Raw genomic sequence first — 18131 nt, forward strand, 5'->3', positions numbered from 1 at the left:
ATGAGGAGTTAATGATCGCCCCCAAGTGAAGTATTCTAGTAGAAGGACATAACTGGCTCTTCTCCCAATTTATGGAGAAGCCATGGTGCTCCAGTACTTCAACCATGATGTTTAAGTCTCTCTGTGCAGCGGCGAGTGAGACCGACTGGATTAATATGTCATTAGGTAGCACTGGACCTGTACCGGGACAGCCCTGAGGGTTGCTATTATTGCTTCCAGTAACTTAGTAAAAACTCTAGGGGCTGATGATAAGCCAAAAGGCACCCTCCAACAGATTCCATGCTACTGTTTCTTCCTCTGGAACTTTTGACATTGGCTTCTTCCTCCTCCTCCTCCTCTTCTTCTTCCTTGTCCTTAGAAACATAGAAACATAGAAGTCTGACGGCAGAAAAAGACCTCATGGTCCATCTAGTCTGCCCTTATACTATTTTCTGTATTTTATCGTAGGATGGATAAAATACAGAAAATAGTATAAGGGCAGACTAGATGGACCATGAGGTCTTTTTCTGCCGTCAGACTTCTATGTTTCTAAGGACAAGGAAGAAGAAGTCCTTCTCCTCCCTCTGTAGATGTTCTGATGATACTCATCTGGTTGAGGCATATGTTGATTGCAATTGGGTCATCTGATGATCCTTGTGGTGGCAGGGAGCAGAAGAGGCCCGGTTCTCCTGCTGCCTGGCTTTTTGGATCCCCACCGCAATGCCTCGCTGAATGGCTTCTGCTTCTAGAGTCCCCATGTCATCAGGAAGCATGGAATGCACCTCCTGCACAGCTTGGGAGTCCGGTGCTCTTCCCATGGGGGGAATCCCATCGGTGCAGGTTTGTCATTTCGAGCTGGCTGCTGTCTCCACCACTAAGGATAGAAAATCTGCCCCAGGGCCCCATAACTGTGCACCAGAGTTGGGGACAATAGATTCTAGGCCAGGGCTATCTGTGGCCTCAGATCTGGTAGGAAGGCCGTGTGCTTGCACTTGGCTGCAGCCTTTTTGCAGATTTTATCCACTGCCTGGTGACGCTGCTTCTCAGCTCCTTTAATTGCACTGGTGGTCTTGGAATTGCGCTTTCTAGAGCAGTGGTCCCCAACGTTTTTTCCACCAGGGACCAGTGGTCCGGTGGGGGCGGAAAGGGGTGTGGTTGGGGGCGGGATTAAGCATGGGGGTGCTGGTCCTTCCCGCCCCTCTTTCCCGCCATCGCCCTGTGGCCGGCAGAACCTGCCTCCCAAACCCTCTTGCCCGGCGGCAGGTGAAGCGCTGGAGGGAGGGGGTCAGGCCGACCCTCCTGCCTCCCCCCCCAGCCAAAAACGCAAAGGCGTGCCACGGCAGAAGCCAAAAGAGGCTTGAGCCTCCCGGTCCTTCCCGCCCCTCTGTCCCGTCCATCGCCCTGTGGCCGGCAGAACCTGCCTCCCGAGGCCTCTTTCCCAGCAGGAGATGAAGCACTGGAGGGAGGGGGCGGCGGCAGGAGGACTGGCAGCTGCTGACTCCACGGACCGGTGCAACATGCCCCGCGGCCCGGTACTGGTCCGCGGCCCGGTGGTTGGGGACCCCTGTTCTAGAGGAAAGCTTGCAGGCTTGGTCAATCTGATCTGAGTTGTCAGTTTGGGAGCCTCTGGGCTTCTCCCCTTACTGTGTGGGCCAACTGAATCCATTATTAGGATTGATATCATGGCTTTCTGGTTGAGGACCTTTATTAATTGTGCCCAAGAGCTGAAGTGTGTTGTTCCCTAGGGACATGGCTGGTCTGCAGGCCTGGAGGCTTGGGCTCTAAAGGGGTTCCACTCGTGTTGCTGTGCCCTAGGGGGTGGCTCTGTAGATTGAACTTGCCCTGCCCTAGGGACAAGGCACCCTGCCATCCTGGGAGCGCAAAACTCCACTGGATTGGGTGGCAACTCACTCCAGGACTTATGGTGATGTCCAATAAGCAATGAGGTTGACCACTTGGTGATTTCCACTGATCTTTGGATCGGTAGCCAAATTTTTATTCTGAGGCCTGATCCCCACGTTTGCGATGACAAGAGATTTGAATTCTTAGTAAGCCTGATGACTGAGTTGGAATCCTTTGTTCCTAGGCCCTAGGCCTTCGCTAGAGAGGTGAGGTCAAAGAAGGGCCTTGTGGGCAGACCAGAAATAAAATGGCCGCTGGAGCCATGTGGCTGAGTTGATCGGGAGGGAGAATGGAAGGAGGGCAGCTATTTATGGAACACTTGTGGAATACCTGGCGAATTCAGGCTTTCTGTATTAGCCCGGGCTGTCCAGAATTGAAATCAAGCAGTTTGCAATATAATTTGAGGGCTCAAGGTGATTGGGGCAAAATCAAAATGGCGGACGCGATGCTGCTTGTCAGCTGACAGAAACAACAATGCAAACCTTGCGACGTTATTTAAATGTGAGGGCCAGCTAGCCTTGTTTGAGAAAAGCCCCTGAGAGCCCTTAGGGACCAATGTAGGCAGTGAGAAGGAGAGCAAGGGGATTTGACTAATCCCCCCTCTTTGTAATGCGTGAGCAGCCACCAGTGCCTCGAAAGCCTCTCCAACAGTCAAACTGGAACAAACTCACGTTAGGGGGACAATCAATATGCTTTCAGTATACTCGAAAAAACAGAGAAATCTCTCAGATACGAAGAGCTGTAGCGTAACGATCCGAGCTGAGCGACTGAAGAAGCAAACTGGAGCAGGGAGGAGCAACAACAACATCCCCAGAAGCTTTGGCAAGGCTCAGTCCAATTGTTGAGCTGACAGGATTAACCCATGCATGGCTGCTATATCTCCACCATGAGGGAGAACTGCTAAGAGTTTTCATCCTCCACTTCTACGGCCCCACCTGAGTCTTTCCTTTGCATCCGTTCTTTCTACTCTGATAAGCATTCAAGGCAGCTAACAATGTCCCTTTAAAAGAGTTTCTCCTGCAGATCTGCATAGTTGAACAAATAGGCAAGGAATGAATTGGCTCCCTTAGCCATCAGTCTCAGTCCCTGAAACTGGGCCCAGTAACAGATCACTACTGCCAATGTTCTCCATACCAATGATATAAGGTGTCTTATATATGATATATAACACATAAGGTGACATATCTATCTATCTATCTATCTATCTATCTATCTATCTATCTATCTATCTATCTATCTATCTATCTATCTATCTAATCTATCTATCTATCTATCTATCTATCTATCTATCTATCATCTATCTATCATCTATCTATCTATCTAATCTATCTATCTATCTATCTAATCTATCTATCTATCTATCTATCTATCTATCTATCTATCTATCTATCTATCTATCTATCTATCTATCTAATCTATCTATCTATCTATCTATCTATTTAATCAATCTATCTATCTATCTATCTATCTATCTATCTATCTATCTATCTATCTATCTATCTATCTATCTATCTATCTAATCTATCTATCTATCTATCTATCTATCTATCTATCTATCTATCTATCTATCTATCTATCTATCTATCTATCTATCTATCTATTTGATTTGTATGATCTTTGTAACTTGCACCACTTAGTTTTCTAGCGTGATTTTGCATGACTTGCAACTTCCAGGCATTTCCAGAGTGATAGGAATTGATTCAGAATGAGATGATTTTTATACGAAGACAGAATTACAGCTTGTGGTGGGGAGGGTTCAGTGGTGTCTGCGGGGCAGCGGTGAGGTCATACGACACACAGGAAGAGAGCAGGGTTTCAATTGTGCAGTTGTGGTTGCCATCTTGACTTTACCGCCCAGCTCACACCACACACACCAATTTGTTCAGATACTTACGTGGAGATGACAGAAATGATAGGAGCCTAAAGTTTAGAACAGTGGTTCTCAACCTGGGGTTCAGGACCCTTTGGGGGTTAAATGATCATTTCACAGGGGTTGCCTAAGACCATGGGAAAAGACAAATTTCCCATGGTGTTAGGAACTAAATCTATTCTGGTGCCTTGGAACATATTTTTACAATACAACCAATCAGGCGTTTACAGTGGGGGTGTCCCTCTGACCTTCCTGCCAATCAGCTTAGAGCTCTGTTGGGAGAATTGATGATAGAGTTATGGTTGGAGGTCACCACAACATGAGGAACTGTATTAAGGAGTCACAGCATTAGAAAGGTTGAGAACCACTGGTTTAGAAGGAAATAAATACTATTTATGGGAACAATATACAGTAATTCTGTCAACATATAACCAACTGATCTATGCAAAGTCCTTGCTATGAAGGGGTGCAAAATATGAATCCCTTTGAAGGAGCCATACTTGTGAACCAGCAGAGCAATGAGTCTGGGGCTGCCCAATGCCTTTCCCTACTGATCTTGGACATGGGCAGCTGACACAGAGGAAGCATGGGATGTGGTGTGGTTGTGTGTGTGTGTGTGTGTGTGTGTATGTGTCTGCGCACACTCGCAGACCACTGGCTGGCCCTACTGTACAAGCCTTAGGGGTGGTGGACTGTAAGCAAGGTCATTTCACTGATAGGCAAGTAAGATTTTTTCAATCAAAGAGAATTCATGTGCCCAAGATCTCTTTTAATCCCCTCTCCTGTATCTAGCCTTGGTCTTCTGCCCTAATTAGGTTGGCAGAGCTGAATATAGGTGCAAAAAAGAAAGGCGTGGATTCACAGTGTTTAGAAGTGGGATTTTTAAAAGTCACATCCCAATGCTTTGGAGCATCTAATCAGTGTTTCTCCACTGTGTCCAGCCCAAGAGGGTTGCAGTGAAATGAGCAAAATGAGTTGGGTCAAAGCTGAGCCAATGACCTGAATTAGATTGAAGGGAAGGGAAAAGGATGCAGCAAGACGATTGGGTGGCCTCAACAAGTTAGCCAGAAAGGTTCTTCAGGATGTTAATAGACTGGGCACATGGACCAGGGTCCTCTGCAAGATTTCTTGTACTGCCTACCAGAAAAGATTGGCTTTTCTAGGATTTTTAACATACATCCACTTCCTCTTCCTAGAGCCAGAATGGGCCAACTCACCACAGTCAACTCATGGCCAACTCGCTGCAGGACAACTGCCCATGGCCAACTTTCCATGGGACGATTCAATTTAATCATTTAAAATAAATCATTATTTTTTTGTTTGTCATTCATGTTTTGTTTTGTCCCTCCTTTGGCAACCTTTCTTTTAATGATTCTACTCCACTGTTCCTTCACTTATGAGTGTAACTCTTGTCCTGCAGTGAACTGGCCATGTCAAGTTGTCCATGATGATTTGTCATAGATCTTCCTAGAGCAGCCTGTATTTTGCAAATTGCCAGGTTCCCTCCCATTTGCACCCTCCGCCACATTTGACCCCCTCCCAATCAAAATATTGAGCCATCCTCATTGAAGAAAGAAACCTTTATTAATAAATAATAATAATTAATAATTAATAATAATAATAAATACTGTTTATTTGAATGGTCACACTTCTGAAGCATATAGAATGGGGTGGGTAGCTGATGCTCCCAGGGTGGGAGAGGGGGTAGCAAATGGGAGGGGAGGCGTTGTACAAGGGGGCAGGAGTGGCAAAGGTGGGGGCTATATACAACGGGAATAGAAAAGGAGGATCATCTGGTTGCTGGCATGTCAGGAGCTTTAATGCTGAATAGAAAGTGAGGTTTCATGAGATGACTAAGCCAAGGGGAGGTCAGGGGCAGGGAGGAGGCCCTGAGTCCATCTGGCTCTGGGGTGGAGGTGGGCGGGTAATGGGACATGCACTCCTCCCGTGAAGGGCTGTGGGCAGGGAGGAAGCCCTGGGCGGCAGCAGCGGTGGTGCAGCTTGGTTTGGGTAGCAAGACGGTTCTTTCTCCGAATGCCCTGGTGCCCAGCCTGGCCCGCTCCCCAGATGGGGTGGGGGCTACGCTGCTCTCCCTCGCCAGCCACACAGTCCTTGAGGAAATGCTTGCCCAGCACCCTGGCTTCAGTGTGATTATGGGGGGGGGGAGGCTTTTCTCGGCCCTCCGGAGCAGAGTGGGAGGTTCTGGGGGAGACCTGGAGATCTCGGACGTTCTCGGCTCTGAGTTCAGCCAGGCCTCCCCCAAGGACAGCTGCGGGGGTGGAGCTCGCTGCCTGGTGGGCCGATGGGAGCTGGGATCCTCAGGGGGAGAGGAAAGTGCAACTTCTTCAAAGAAACCCCCCCCACACTTGAAAACCTGGGGTGCCCATCCATCGGCGTACCCCAGAAGCCCTCAGCCTGGCCCTACACCGTACAGGAATCCAAGGCTTGCCGACTTGACCAACGGATGAACCAGCTAAGCGCGAAAACACTGGGAACTTCTGGGATGCAAGAAGCAGGACGGCTAGCCCTGCCGGGCGCTCGTGGCGTCTTCTGCGGTCTGGAAGGGCCGCAGGTCTTCAGGAGGGCTGGAAGGAAGACGTGATGGCCTGGGGCCTGCAGATTCCAGTCTGTGTCAGTACCTGTCCCTCCTAGCCCCGTGGGTCTGCAGCGGGGAGGAGCAGGGCACGGGTCTCCTGTTGCGGACGGCATTGCGGAGTCTGCGTGGGGCTGCCCTGCCGTCCATCTGTCCGGGCAGACTGTCGGTAGTTGCGCTCCGGCTGGCCTGTCTCTTGGGGCGCATGTGTGGACAGAAGGGGGCTTTCACTCAGTCGCTTGGCTTGTTAGTTTTGTAATTGTTTGTTGCTTTGCTTTAAAAAAAAATGTTTTGTGCCCTTCCTGGTCCCAGAAGGAAACAGCTGAAGGTTTCACTACAACAGAAAACAAAGGCAGAATGTTCTATGGAGCAACCTGCAGGCTGTGGCCTGGGGATGGGGGGGGGGGGGGGGCGGGGGGAAATGGGGCAGGAGGAGAAGGCCGGGAAGCACTTTCCGCTCTCTCTGTATGTGCTGGTCCAGAATGTTAAATTTGGGAAGTGTGGTCCCAAGTAATCTTTAAGCTTTGCAGGCCCCTTTGGTACACAGCTGTGGGCGGCCATTTTGCTCAGCAAAACTCAGTGATGAGGAAAGTTACCCAATCCCAGCAGAGAACTGGTAGTAGCCAGCATTGTGGAAGGAAGCTGGGTTTGCTCGGCCCCACCCAGGGCCCGAACCCAGCAGAGAACTGATAGCCAGCATTGTGGAAGCCAGTCAGTTCCCTCAGAGACCTACAGGCTAGGCCCAAAAGAGACCTGGGGGGTGGGGGTTGTCTCCTATTTGCTGCACATTCTTCAGAATACCTCCCAGTCTCTACCAAGGCCCGCCCTCATTCACTTCCCAATGGGAAAGGGGGAACTTAGGTTTTCTCCCCTTGCAAGAGAGGGAGAAAGATACCACTCTGATTGACACAGGGCCTGAGCTGGCCTATCTTTCCCCGGTGGGAAGGATCTGGGCTGCTGCCCGCCTGGCACTTTTGCCCTGCCTTCGTGTGAGGGAGAAGAAGGGCGACTGCACCTGAGGGGCCTGATATCCTGAGTTCCTTTGGCTTGGGCCTCTCCTTTAGCTGTGTGAGAGTAGAAACGATGCAGGAGGCCTCACAGGGGCCTCCTCCAATAGTATCATGGGATTTGATCTAATGGGAGAAGTCAGACACTGGGCGGTTCTATAGGAGGCAGGGGAGTTCCTTGAGGTTATCTTGTTGTGGGGTGGATATGTGTATGTTTGTGTGGTAAAAGCAGGCATCTGTCCCAGCTCCCTAGCTGGCTGCTTTGCAAAATGACACAAACGTGGCCTAATACACCATCAGAGACAAGTGGGAAGAGAGGCATGGCAGGCGGCTTGAAGTAAAGAGATGGGTGATTTAGGCTGCCAAGGGCCAGCAGCAAGGGACAGGGGCCCATGTCCACGGGGGTTTGGTTGGACTTCTAAGGAGCAGTCAGTGTTACTACTGTGAGGAGGGTCTGGGTCTGTCTTGCTAGTAGGGAGTGAAGCGGCTGTACCCTCCTCGGTATAGACTAGCCTGCAACATCAAAGATGGAGAAAAAGCCAGTCAGTATAAAGGAGAGGCATAGCCCATCCCTGCCCTGTCCTTCCAGCCAATATGGGGCGTGGGCACTGAGGCTGGCAGAGAACTTCTTCTGGGGAGATGGGAGCAGTAGGGGAAGAGGTGGAGAGTGGCTTGGGCTCAACCTTCCGGAAGGCAAAGCTACCTTGGGGTGGCATAGCGGTTACAGTGCAGCACTGCAGGCTGCATCCACTAATTTGTACTTCAGTAGTTCAAATCTCACCACTGGCTCAAGGTTGACTCAGCCTTCCATCCTTCCAAGGTGGGTCAAATGAGGACCCAGATTGTTAGGGGCAATAGGCTGATTCTGTAAACCGCTTAGAGAGGGCTATAAAAGCACGATGAAGTGGTATATAAGTCTAAATGCTATTGCTATTGGGGCAGACTTCACAAGAAAACCCATCCAGATGGACAAGGCCGATCAATATGCATTTTTAAAAAAAAGGGAAATGAAGTAAAATGTTTTTTGGGGGGCAGGTTCGTATCGCTTTGCTAAGGATCCTTCCCTGGGTAAAGGAAGCGAGGGTCTTGCAAAATCAGGCCTCAGTTTCCCTTAATCTAGACAGATGCCTCCCTCTCAATATTCTCGCGCTTCCGAGGGTTGAGGGTTCAATGCAAATATGTGAGCTGGTGAATTTTTTTTGTGGCTATCACTAGGAAGGCCCCGATGGGGAAAAAGTGGATTACAGGACGGCTTGGAATCTTTCTCCTCTTTGATGCTGCCTCGAGACCTGATTACAAGGAGGCATCGCTGCAGGAGCCAGATGAGGAATTGTGTTCGGGAAACAGGGAGGATGGGGTGTGTGTGTGGCTTTTGGGGAAGACCCCCCTGTTGCACGCACACTCTGCTCAGCTCCAACCCACTTCCCAAACTATCTGCTCCTTGAAGCACTGCTTTTGAACTGAGAGTCCCTTAAACCTGTACAAGTTGCTGCTCACTTTGGGTGACTTTTAAGAAAGACATCACTTTTTCAGGAAATCATCCTTTCTATTATGTGTCCTCCCACCCCACCCCACCCAGGCAATGAGGGCAATAAGGACTAGGCCCATCCCTAGATGTGTGCTTCTTCTCTAAGAATCTTCCTGCTTAGGGTTTATCTGGCCCTGGAGAGCTGATGGCAAGTAGGACTGCCAATCAGAATGTCAGGGTCCCCAGAGACATCCCAAATCTTTCCCCAAATACTCAACACCCACATTTCACTGCACCCCCCCTCCCCTCCCCCCCGGCAAGGTCTGGGTGGCTATGCACAATGGGATAGAAGGCCCCATTCTTACCATGGTGCCGATGCTGTAGGTGGCAGCAGGGCCAATAGTGTGGTGGTAAGGGTCTGCAGCTGCATAAACTCTGCCGTAACTAGGAGCGAACACAGGGGGCAGCGTTAGAAACTGAGGAATCGCTGAGTTGCCAACCCTAAGTGTTCAAAAAACCACGAATCAGGCCCCGGTCATCATTAACTTTGCTTCAAGTCACGATAAACACAAAAGAAACGACAAGAAACGTTCATTGAGCTTTTAGCAAAGACCCCCGGAGTTAACTTTTCCCAAGTGGATGTCCACCAAATGGGCTAGGACTGCAGCCCCAGCCTTAAAGCCATGCTGCTCAGGAATACCAGTGGGTGCTGTTCTAGCATGGTTTGGGGGATGCCAATTGGGGAAAGCGACCCAGTAACAAATTGCTCCAATTCCCCCACCCCCAGAGAGAGAGATCACGTCAAACTACAAGCACAGGAAAAAAGGAGAGGGTTGGAATTCAAAAATAACATTTTTTAAAACTGACAATCCTCATTCCCCCCCTTTTTGGGGGCTTGCATGCAATTTCATAAGGGAGAAGGAAAGGATTAGCTTTTTGATGAACAAGCAGGTCATTGTAAAGATGTCCTTTCCTAGAGAGATATTAATGCCCCCAAAACATACAGGTATCACCATGGCCTAAACAAGAGGTGGCCAAGCCTTCTTTGGAGGGTTGGGAGAAGTTGGAAGGACAGAGCCCCCAACTGCATTGTCTTATGATTTCTCTCTTTGAGGTCTGCAAGGACTTTTCGATTTCTCCTTCCGTTCTATGCATTTTGTACCTCAAAAAACTAGCATTGCTTTTCCGGTTGTGCAAACAAAGATTGTGAAGGTTTGATTTGCAGGGGAGAAAGTGTGTAACCCAGAAGCAGGAAAAGAATATTTGTTTCCCCAGGAGGGAAGGAATAAAACCATTTGGCAGCCAAAGGATGTGGAGTAGAGTCATCCCAGCTGCAGCTCTTCTACATTATCCTTGTTTAATTTCTTGTGCGGCATCCTGAAATTCTATGAGGGCCCAGATCACTATTTATTTTAATCAAAGGAGAAGTAGGAGTGCTTGGGTGACTGGGTTGTGCTGATTAGAACTGGTTTTGTAAGGTACACACATAATGTAAATAATTGTTTCCTGGCTGTGGACAAAGTTGGAGCAGATCTTTTGTCAATATTGAATTTTATAAGCCAAAAAGGAAGAAATTATGTGAGGATTTTATATGGGGCAGAAAAAAACCCAAGAGAAATCAATAAACAACTAACAGCTAAAATTTCAGAAACTCTTTGACCAACAACCTTGAGTGAGGAATGGAATTAACGTGAATATAGAAAAAATAACATTCTAAGAAGATTTTATCTTAAGAATCCTTAGGATTTCTTATCTGTAAACAATATAACAGAAGATCGCAGCATCTAGCCAGTGCTGGCTGATTTTGAAAAGGCAGACAAGATTGGAACTTGTTATTCTCTGGATGGGAGACCACCAGGAATTCCCAGGTTAGACTGAGAAATCAGAAAGACATTCTGGAATTGGGCACTGATATTCTGCTTCTATACTGTTGCCAAGAAAAATATGTGTATGTCATAGACATCACTACTTCTGGGGAGTATGGTTAAGATCAAGAAGTGTGTCACAGAAAGGAAGCTTGAATCAACTTTTAATCCTGAAACAGTCCTGTGCAAAAGGTCAGTATTCATCAGGACCAGAGTATTAACCATGACCTACTTTACAGGGCTGTGGTGCTATAGACGAGAAGGATACTGCTGAGAGTGTCACCATATAAGGACCACATGGATGTTCCTTGTCATATGTGAATGTTAAATCTGATGGGCAAAATCGGCTTGTCCCAATGCAAGTATAATCACTAACCATCTTTCAAGGGCAGAAACACGCGACATCCTCAATCCACCAGGAAGGCTACTTCCTGGTTTTTTTTCCTCCTTAGACATTCATTAAATGTATTTTCTGAATTATATGGTTGGTCAATTGTTGGGCTTCATTTCACTGTAGGCCAATGACTCTGTTCCAAGGGCAAACTGTGTCCAGTGGTGGGAATGATTCTGTTTCCCTGGCCATCGTTTGCTTTTCCTCCTGACCATTCTGCTCTAGGTGGCTGGGTGGGCTGCCCCCTTCTGAATTAACAGAGTTGGAAGAGACCTTGAAGGTCATCTAGCCCAATCCCCTGCCCAAGCAGGAGACCCTACATCTGCCTCTACCTAGGATCGAACTCACAACCTCCTGATTGTGAGGCAAGCACTCCACCTCCAGGCCACAGCAGCTGATTTTTCTGAGAAGTCTGGGCTAGAAAAGCTGTACTTTTTTTTCTTTAATTTTTGCAGGAAATCTGGTGAAACACTGGCATTTTTAAAAAAGGAAGCTCACTAGTACAGGGGTAGGCAAAATTGGCTCTTCTATGACTTGTGGACTTCAACTCCCAGAATTCTTGAGCCAGTCATGCTAGCTCAGGAATTTTGGGAGTTGAAGTCCACATGTCATTGAAGAACTTTGCCTACCCCTGCACTAGCAGAACGATGAAAGGCTAAGCTTTTTTTGGTGGAATGGGGAAACAAGGATCTTTAGGTTTTGGTTTAACCAGGGTGAAATTTGCAAGAGTTGTGACTCCTTTCAACTAACTAGAAAAATGAGAAAATGGTGGTACGTCTCTTTTCTTCTGGTCCACTGGTCCAAACACAAGCCAGGGGCTCCTAATAAAAAACGTTCCAAACTAGTATCCTGAAATATCCTCCATGGAAAGAAAACAGTCATTATGTGGGAACACCCACCACCACCTGGGACTATGGTAAATGCAATCTGAAGTGAGCAGGCCACCAACATGGCCAAAAAAGGAGGAAATGTGGAGTTTGAAATCTGGAAAGGTTTTGTTTCCTGCAGGTTTCTACATAGAAGGCGAGCAATTAAAACCTGCCATGTGGAAGAAGCCCTTAGTTTATAGCTTCCTTTCTTAATGAGGGTACTGCACACTTTTTATGATATCTCCCTATGAATTAACACAACATATGTGCATTTTAAGTGGAACTGAACAGCTGAACACACACATTGCTTTACTGAGCATGATAATACAAAATATAGAAGCCAGGAGAATGAAAAATGTTTTGGAGGAAAGGTTTCCAAGCAGAAATAAATGTGTACCAGTGATAAAAATGTACTGCTCTGCTAGTAATATTTCTTGCAAGGGTCACTCCTCCCCCGTTTCATCCCAATATTTCTTAGCTAAGCCCCTTATAATGTATTGTTTCTCATAATATTGTCACATCCTTCATATTTATTTACTCAGTTATTACTTTGTTGTGCATCTTTAGCCTGCTTTTCATTAACAGCAGAATAATAATAATAATCTACCGCTAACCTAATTAAATGACAGTCATTTTTTTTAATAGGATGCTAAAACATGTAAAGGGAGTAGGCTGATAAGAATATTGCATGTCAATAAATACCTGATTAAGAAAATAGTCTCTCCCACTTCCCAAATAAAGCTTCAGCAGCTACCATTGTAATAACTAGGCCTGTGTGAAGAAGTGCTACTTGATTTTGCAGAATTGTTTCTGGCTTCGATGACTGCAGTGAAAAGGCCCCGCAGTGTGGAAAAGCAACTTTGCTTTGAATGAAATGTCTTTGGTGCATGATCAGAATTTTCTTGGAGTGAAGTGACTTCTCCCGGAAAGTATGGCCACTTTACTCCAGCCCCTATTCTGTGGAGCCACGTTGAAAAAGCGCTTGGCTGAATGAACAATCAAAACGAAACACCCCTTCAATGTTTCCTACCCCCCCTCCCTTTGTAATAATTGTGTTTAGAAAAGGAAGATAAGCACAAAGGATTAATTGAGTTGTCTCGTTGCCTCCGAGAGACTCCGTTTAACAACATAAACCCTTCCAAATGCAGGCCACTTCAATGTAGCCATTCATCTTATCAGCATGAAATTCTGTCTACTGGCAAGCCGGAAAGCGCACGCAATTCAGTAAAAGGCATAAAATAACAGGGAAGAGAGGCCAATGGTTGCTTGTGAAGAGCAGGAGAGGGGAACAAGACGAGGCATTGCTCGGGCCAAAGACACTTTGCACTATGGACAAACCAGCTCCCAGCCCTTTTGAGTATTGCGGACTCTGCTGCTGTTTTTCCTGTCTGGACTTCCAATATTCCCATTTCCACAGGGCAAACGGTCCATGGGGATTGGACAACGTTTCTGAGTGAAAGCAGTGGTGCCCCCTTTTCTTCACACCAGAGGTGTATTGCAGCTAGCGCCTCTACCGGTGGGCTATGTGTGCAGTTTTGGTTTGTTTGTGTATGCGTGTGCGCGTCCCAGCATATTTTTGCTTCTGCGCATGTGCCGAAAGCAAAAAGTGCTGAAATCTTGTGAGGGGAGACGCACAAGATTTTGGTGATTTTTTTTGCTTCTGCGCATAGAAACATAGAAGATTGACGGCAGAAAAAGACCTCACGGTCCATCTAGTCTGCCCTTATACTATTTCTTGTATTTTATCTTAGGATGGATCTATGTTTATCCCAGGCATGTTTAAATTCAGTTACTGTGGATTTACCGACCACGTCTGCTGGAAGTTTGTTCCAAGGATCTACTACTATTTCAGTAAAATAATATTTTCTCACGTTACTTCTAATCTTTCCCCCAACTAACCTCAGATTGTGTCCCCTTGTTCTTGTGTTCACTTTCCTATTGAAAACACTTCCCTCCTGAACCTTATTTAACCCTTTAACATATTTAAATGTTTCGTTCATGTCCCCCCTTTTCCTTCTGTCCTCCAGACTATACAGATTGAGTTAATGAAGTCTTTCCTGATAGGTTTTATGCTTAAGACCTTCCAAAGATGCGCAGAAGGAAAAAAAGCACTCAAATCTCTCGCTCGTGTGCCCCCTCATAAGATTTTGCTTCTGCGCATGGGCACCAAGCAAAAATACGCTTGGCCACGTGTGTGAATACAAGAGAACTGAAGCTGTGTGTGCAGCGCAACTTTTGCTACCAGTTCTCCATCCTCAAGAGTCCTGGTAGCAATCCACTACTGCTCCACACCCTGGTACGTCAGTAACGATTCCTTGGTGCAGGGACACCATTACGAATCCCTGCATCCAAGCGATGGGCTGATAAGGGGAACCAGACGCCAAGGAGGAAGGCGGCTTACCTGTCGCTGTAAGCTGTTGCTGCCGCTGCTGCAGGCTGGGCGTATCTGTAGGCCGCATAGCCTCCCTGGATTAGTTGAGAGAGAGAGAGAGAGAGACAAGCATTAGGGGCGATGATGGTGGAGCTGCGGAGGAAGGGCACATCTTTGGGGGAGATTTCAGGTGCTGGCTAAGAGGGAGATATGTACCCCCAGGCCCAACCCCTCTCCAATCTCATTAAGCATTCCCTGCGGGCCTTGCTACCATTAACCTGCAGAAATTAAACATGCTGAGGAGAGAATGTCACCTCCCTAGGTGTTAACGAGATGTCGCCTCTGATAAATCTGTCAGTGTGTGCCTGAAGTATTGCCCAGAGCACTTTAAATATGGAGGGGAAACGCTGCCGTATAACCCGGCAGGCTGACACCAGGCCAGAAAATAAATCCTGCCCCCCTCCGTAGGAGCGGATGCAACCCCCCCTTGCCCCACCTTCACAGGTAGCCTGCTTCCCCTCTCCAGCTGCCGCACACTCAGGCAAAACAGGCAGGGAGGTGTGATTTCAAGCCTTCCCTTTCCACCCTTAACCTCCCCTCGGCTGTGTAAAGTGCTGGGGTGAGCCTTGGGAGAGCGATGTGTACAGCTTATGGAGGAGGCTCGGAGGTTGCTGCTTCCCGAGCTCTGGGCCCTGGGTTGTTTCCCCCACTGTGTTTTTGGCAGCCTTGGCTTCTCTTCGCCTCACTTAATGAAAAGAGCAAGCGGAGGGGGGGGGATGGTTCTCCTTGACAGAACAGCCTTCCCGGAAGGGCCTGTGCCTGGTTACCAGCGAAGTCCGCCAGGTCTCTGCAGGAACTTAAGTACCAGTGGATGCTTTGACTGGAAGTGGGGGTGGGGTGGATGTGAGGATCTCCTCAGGAAACCTTGGAAGGATGGACTTACATAAATTTCAGCACCGTAGAATCCGTCTTGGTAAACCACTCTGCAAGAAGCAAGAAGAATATGGCCGTGAGGAAGAGTGACTTTGGGAAGGGCTCTTTGAAGCTTGGCTGTGCTCCAGATGGGAACTCTAGAGCAGGCCTCAGATGGGCCTTTGTGGCTCTGGGGTTTGGACCCATCTGTTGCTCTTCTCTACCTTTGGCAACAGGAGAGGTGCAAATGCGGGCGCCATGCAATGGACAGATAGAGCCGTCTGCCTGACAAGTCAACGGGGAATATTACGAAGGTGTTTCTAGGGGAGCCCAGACACAGCCGCTCTTGGCTGTGCACAAGCCCTGCACAACTGTCCCACACACATTCTGTGACAGATTTTGCTTCATTTTCATCATTTTAAAAAAGGATCAGGTTTCTGCTCCACAGGGTGAGAGGCTAAAGGATGACCAAAAGAGCTATTCTCTTCCACATACCACCTGGTGGTGCTTCCCTTCCTGCATGTTTGTCTAATTCAGTGGTTCTCAATTTTTCTATTGCCATGGCCCCTTAATACAGTTCCTCATGTTGTGGTGACCCCAACCATAAGTCTAGTACCAATACTCCCAACAGAGCTTTAAGCTGATTGGGAGGAAGGTCAGAGGGACACCCCCACTGTAAACGCCTGATTGGTCGGATTGTAAAAGTATGTCCCAAGGTGCCAGAATAGAAGCTTTAGTTTCTAACACCATGGGAAATTTGTCTTTCCCTATGGTCTTAGGTGATCCCTGTGAAACGGTCGTTCGACCCCCAAAGCTGTCCCAACCCCCAGATTGAGAACCACTGGTCTAGTTAGTAAAAGAAGCCTATACAACACAAGAAGGAAGGTGATCAGCTTCAGAAGGAAGCATGAAAATAAATATGTTGTGCAAAGTACACTGGCATGTACTTAATTGGCTTGCATAATTTATGCTGGCCAAGGAAACAGAAAATTCTGTTGAAAAAGTGGAATGAAACAGAAACATAGAAGATTGACGGCAGGAAAATACCTTATGGTCCATCTAGTCTGCCCTTATACTATTTCCTGTATTTTATCTTAGGATGGATATATGTTTATCCCAGTCATGTTTAAATTCAGTTACTGTGGATTTGCCAACCATGTCTGCTGCGTTTGTTCCAAGCATCTACTACTCTTTCAGTAAAACAATATTTTCTCACGTTGCTTCTGATCTTTCCCCCAACAAACCTCAGATTGTGCCCCTTTGTTCTTGTGTTCACTTTCCTATTAAAAACACTTCCCTCCTGAACCTTATTTAACCCTTTGACATATTTAAATGTTTCAATTATGCCCCCCCCTTTCCCTTCTGTCCTCCAGACTATACAGATTGAGTTCATTAAGTCTTTCCTGATACGTTTTATGCTTAAGACCTTCCACCATTCTTGTAGCCCGTCTGACCGGGAATATGACTTCTCCAGCTATTATGAGTTGACTGTGAAATGTACAGTGACACACCGGGGCAAATTCTCTGCCTAATCTTACCAAAAATGGTGGCCTCCGGAAATGCCATAATTTCCAGACAATAGGGACGATCTGTAGGAATCTCTACAGGAAAATTGTGGCCAATGAGAAATCCAAGGATAACTCTGAATTTTCCAACCATGTGTCCAGAAATCTAGGACAACAGAGACTTTATATCTTAATCATACTGGAACCACAAACCGAGAAGCTTCAGGAAGGGATGCCTTACAATTAAACACGGCTTATAATGAACCATGGATCACACTGCCCAGAGCTGAGACACATGGGGGAAGAAATCCTCTGAGTCTTGTGAAGATGGCACATCTAACTTTGGCCTTTTTTTTAGAAGAGCCAAACCACCCATTTTTATAAAGCAGCCTCTCTGGCTCAATACTCACGCTCCATAAGTGGGGATGGGCGGAGGAGGGGGAGCTGCTCGGAACGTGTTGTAGACTGTGCGTCCTCGGCCCCTTAAGTGCGTTCCCCTGTACGCTACTGCGGTTCCTGTGGCTGGATATGGAAAACCGGTCACTGGAGGAAGGAAAGAAATAACCATGAGGACCAGCCTTGAGTAGCCCCAAATTTTAAACTCTGTTCCCCATTTCCCTCTTCCCCTCCCAAGAATAAGGGATGAGCTTTTCCCACCTCCTTCCTCAGGTATGTTCCTCGCAGATAACCTATGAACCCAACCATTGAAGGGCTACCAAAATGTTTACTGCCACACTGTGGGCGTGGCTTATGCAGGACGCCCTGCATTTTCTTTCAACATCTTTCAATGCAAGTTGGGTGCTCTGGGGTGGAGCTCCATTTTCACTACCCCACTGCGTTGTCGTCCCCGTCCAGGCAGTAGCCCACCCTTGAACCCAACCCACCCATCGAATATTACTTCCAGCTTAATGTTTGAGGAGCTGCTACAAAGAAGAGGGAGGGACTAGCCTATTTCCCAAAGCATATGACGGCAGGACAAGGGGTTACAGAGGGAAACCTATGAAAGAGAGATCCAGCCTAAAAAAGGGAAATTTCTTGACCAGGAGAACAATTAATCAACGGAATAGCTTGCCTTCAGAAATTGTGGTACTCCATTACTGAAGGTTTTTAAGAGATTGGAAGCCATTTGTCTACAATGATATATAGGGACTATTGCTTGAGCAGAAGGTTGGTCTAGAACAGGGGTAGGCAAAGTTGGTTCTTCTATGACTTGTAGACTTCAACTCCCAGAATTCCTGAGTTGACATGACTGGTTCAGGAATTCTGGGAGTTGAACTCTACAAGTTGTAGAAGAGCCAACTTTGCCTACCCCTGGTCTAGAAGACCTCCAAGGTCCCTTCCAACTCTGTTTTTCTGTATCTATGTTCTTATTCCAAATATTTGCCTTCAAGATTTTTTC

At 47.3% G+C, this 18131-nt stretch overlaps 1 protein-coding gene across 6 annotated transcripts in view; it reads right to left on the reverse strand.

The window, feature by feature from the left end:
- Nucleotides 1-5363: 5363 nt before the first annotated feature.
- The window catches only part of RBFOX3 (RNA binding fox-1 homolog 3), a 99783-nt gene continuing 87015 nt past the window's right edge, over nucleotides 5364-18131 (reverse strand). For 3 of the 6 annotated variants that reach the window (XM_070740172.1, XM_070740170.1, XM_070740168.1), the window contains 5 exons: nucleotides 17143-17275; nucleotides 15259-15298; nucleotides 14346-14410; nucleotides 9185-9263; nucleotides 6702-7864 (listed from right to left, as the gene is read on the reverse strand). In XM_070740172.1, coding sequence (XP_070596273.1) covers nucleotides 7820-7864; nucleotides 9185-9263; nucleotides 14346-14410; nucleotides 15259-15298; nucleotides 17143-17275 — 362 coding nt within the window. In that variant the 3' untranslated portion in view covers nucleotides 6702-7819. Of the gene's footprint in view, nucleotides 6679-6701; nucleotides 7865-9184; nucleotides 9321-14345; nucleotides 14411-15258; nucleotides 15299-17142; nucleotides 17276-18131 lie in introns of those variants that run through there. The other 3 variants (XM_070740169.1, XM_070740167.1, XM_070740171.1) reach the window with 2 other exon arrangements.

Source organism: Erythrolamprus reginae, chromosome 2 (assembly GCF_031021105.1).
Source record: "Erythrolamprus reginae isolate rEryReg1 chromosome 2, rEryReg1.hap1, whole genome shotgun sequence".
Taxonomy (NCBI): domain Eukaryota; kingdom Metazoa; phylum Chordata; class Lepidosauria; order Squamata; family Dipsadidae; genus Erythrolamprus; species Erythrolamprus reginae.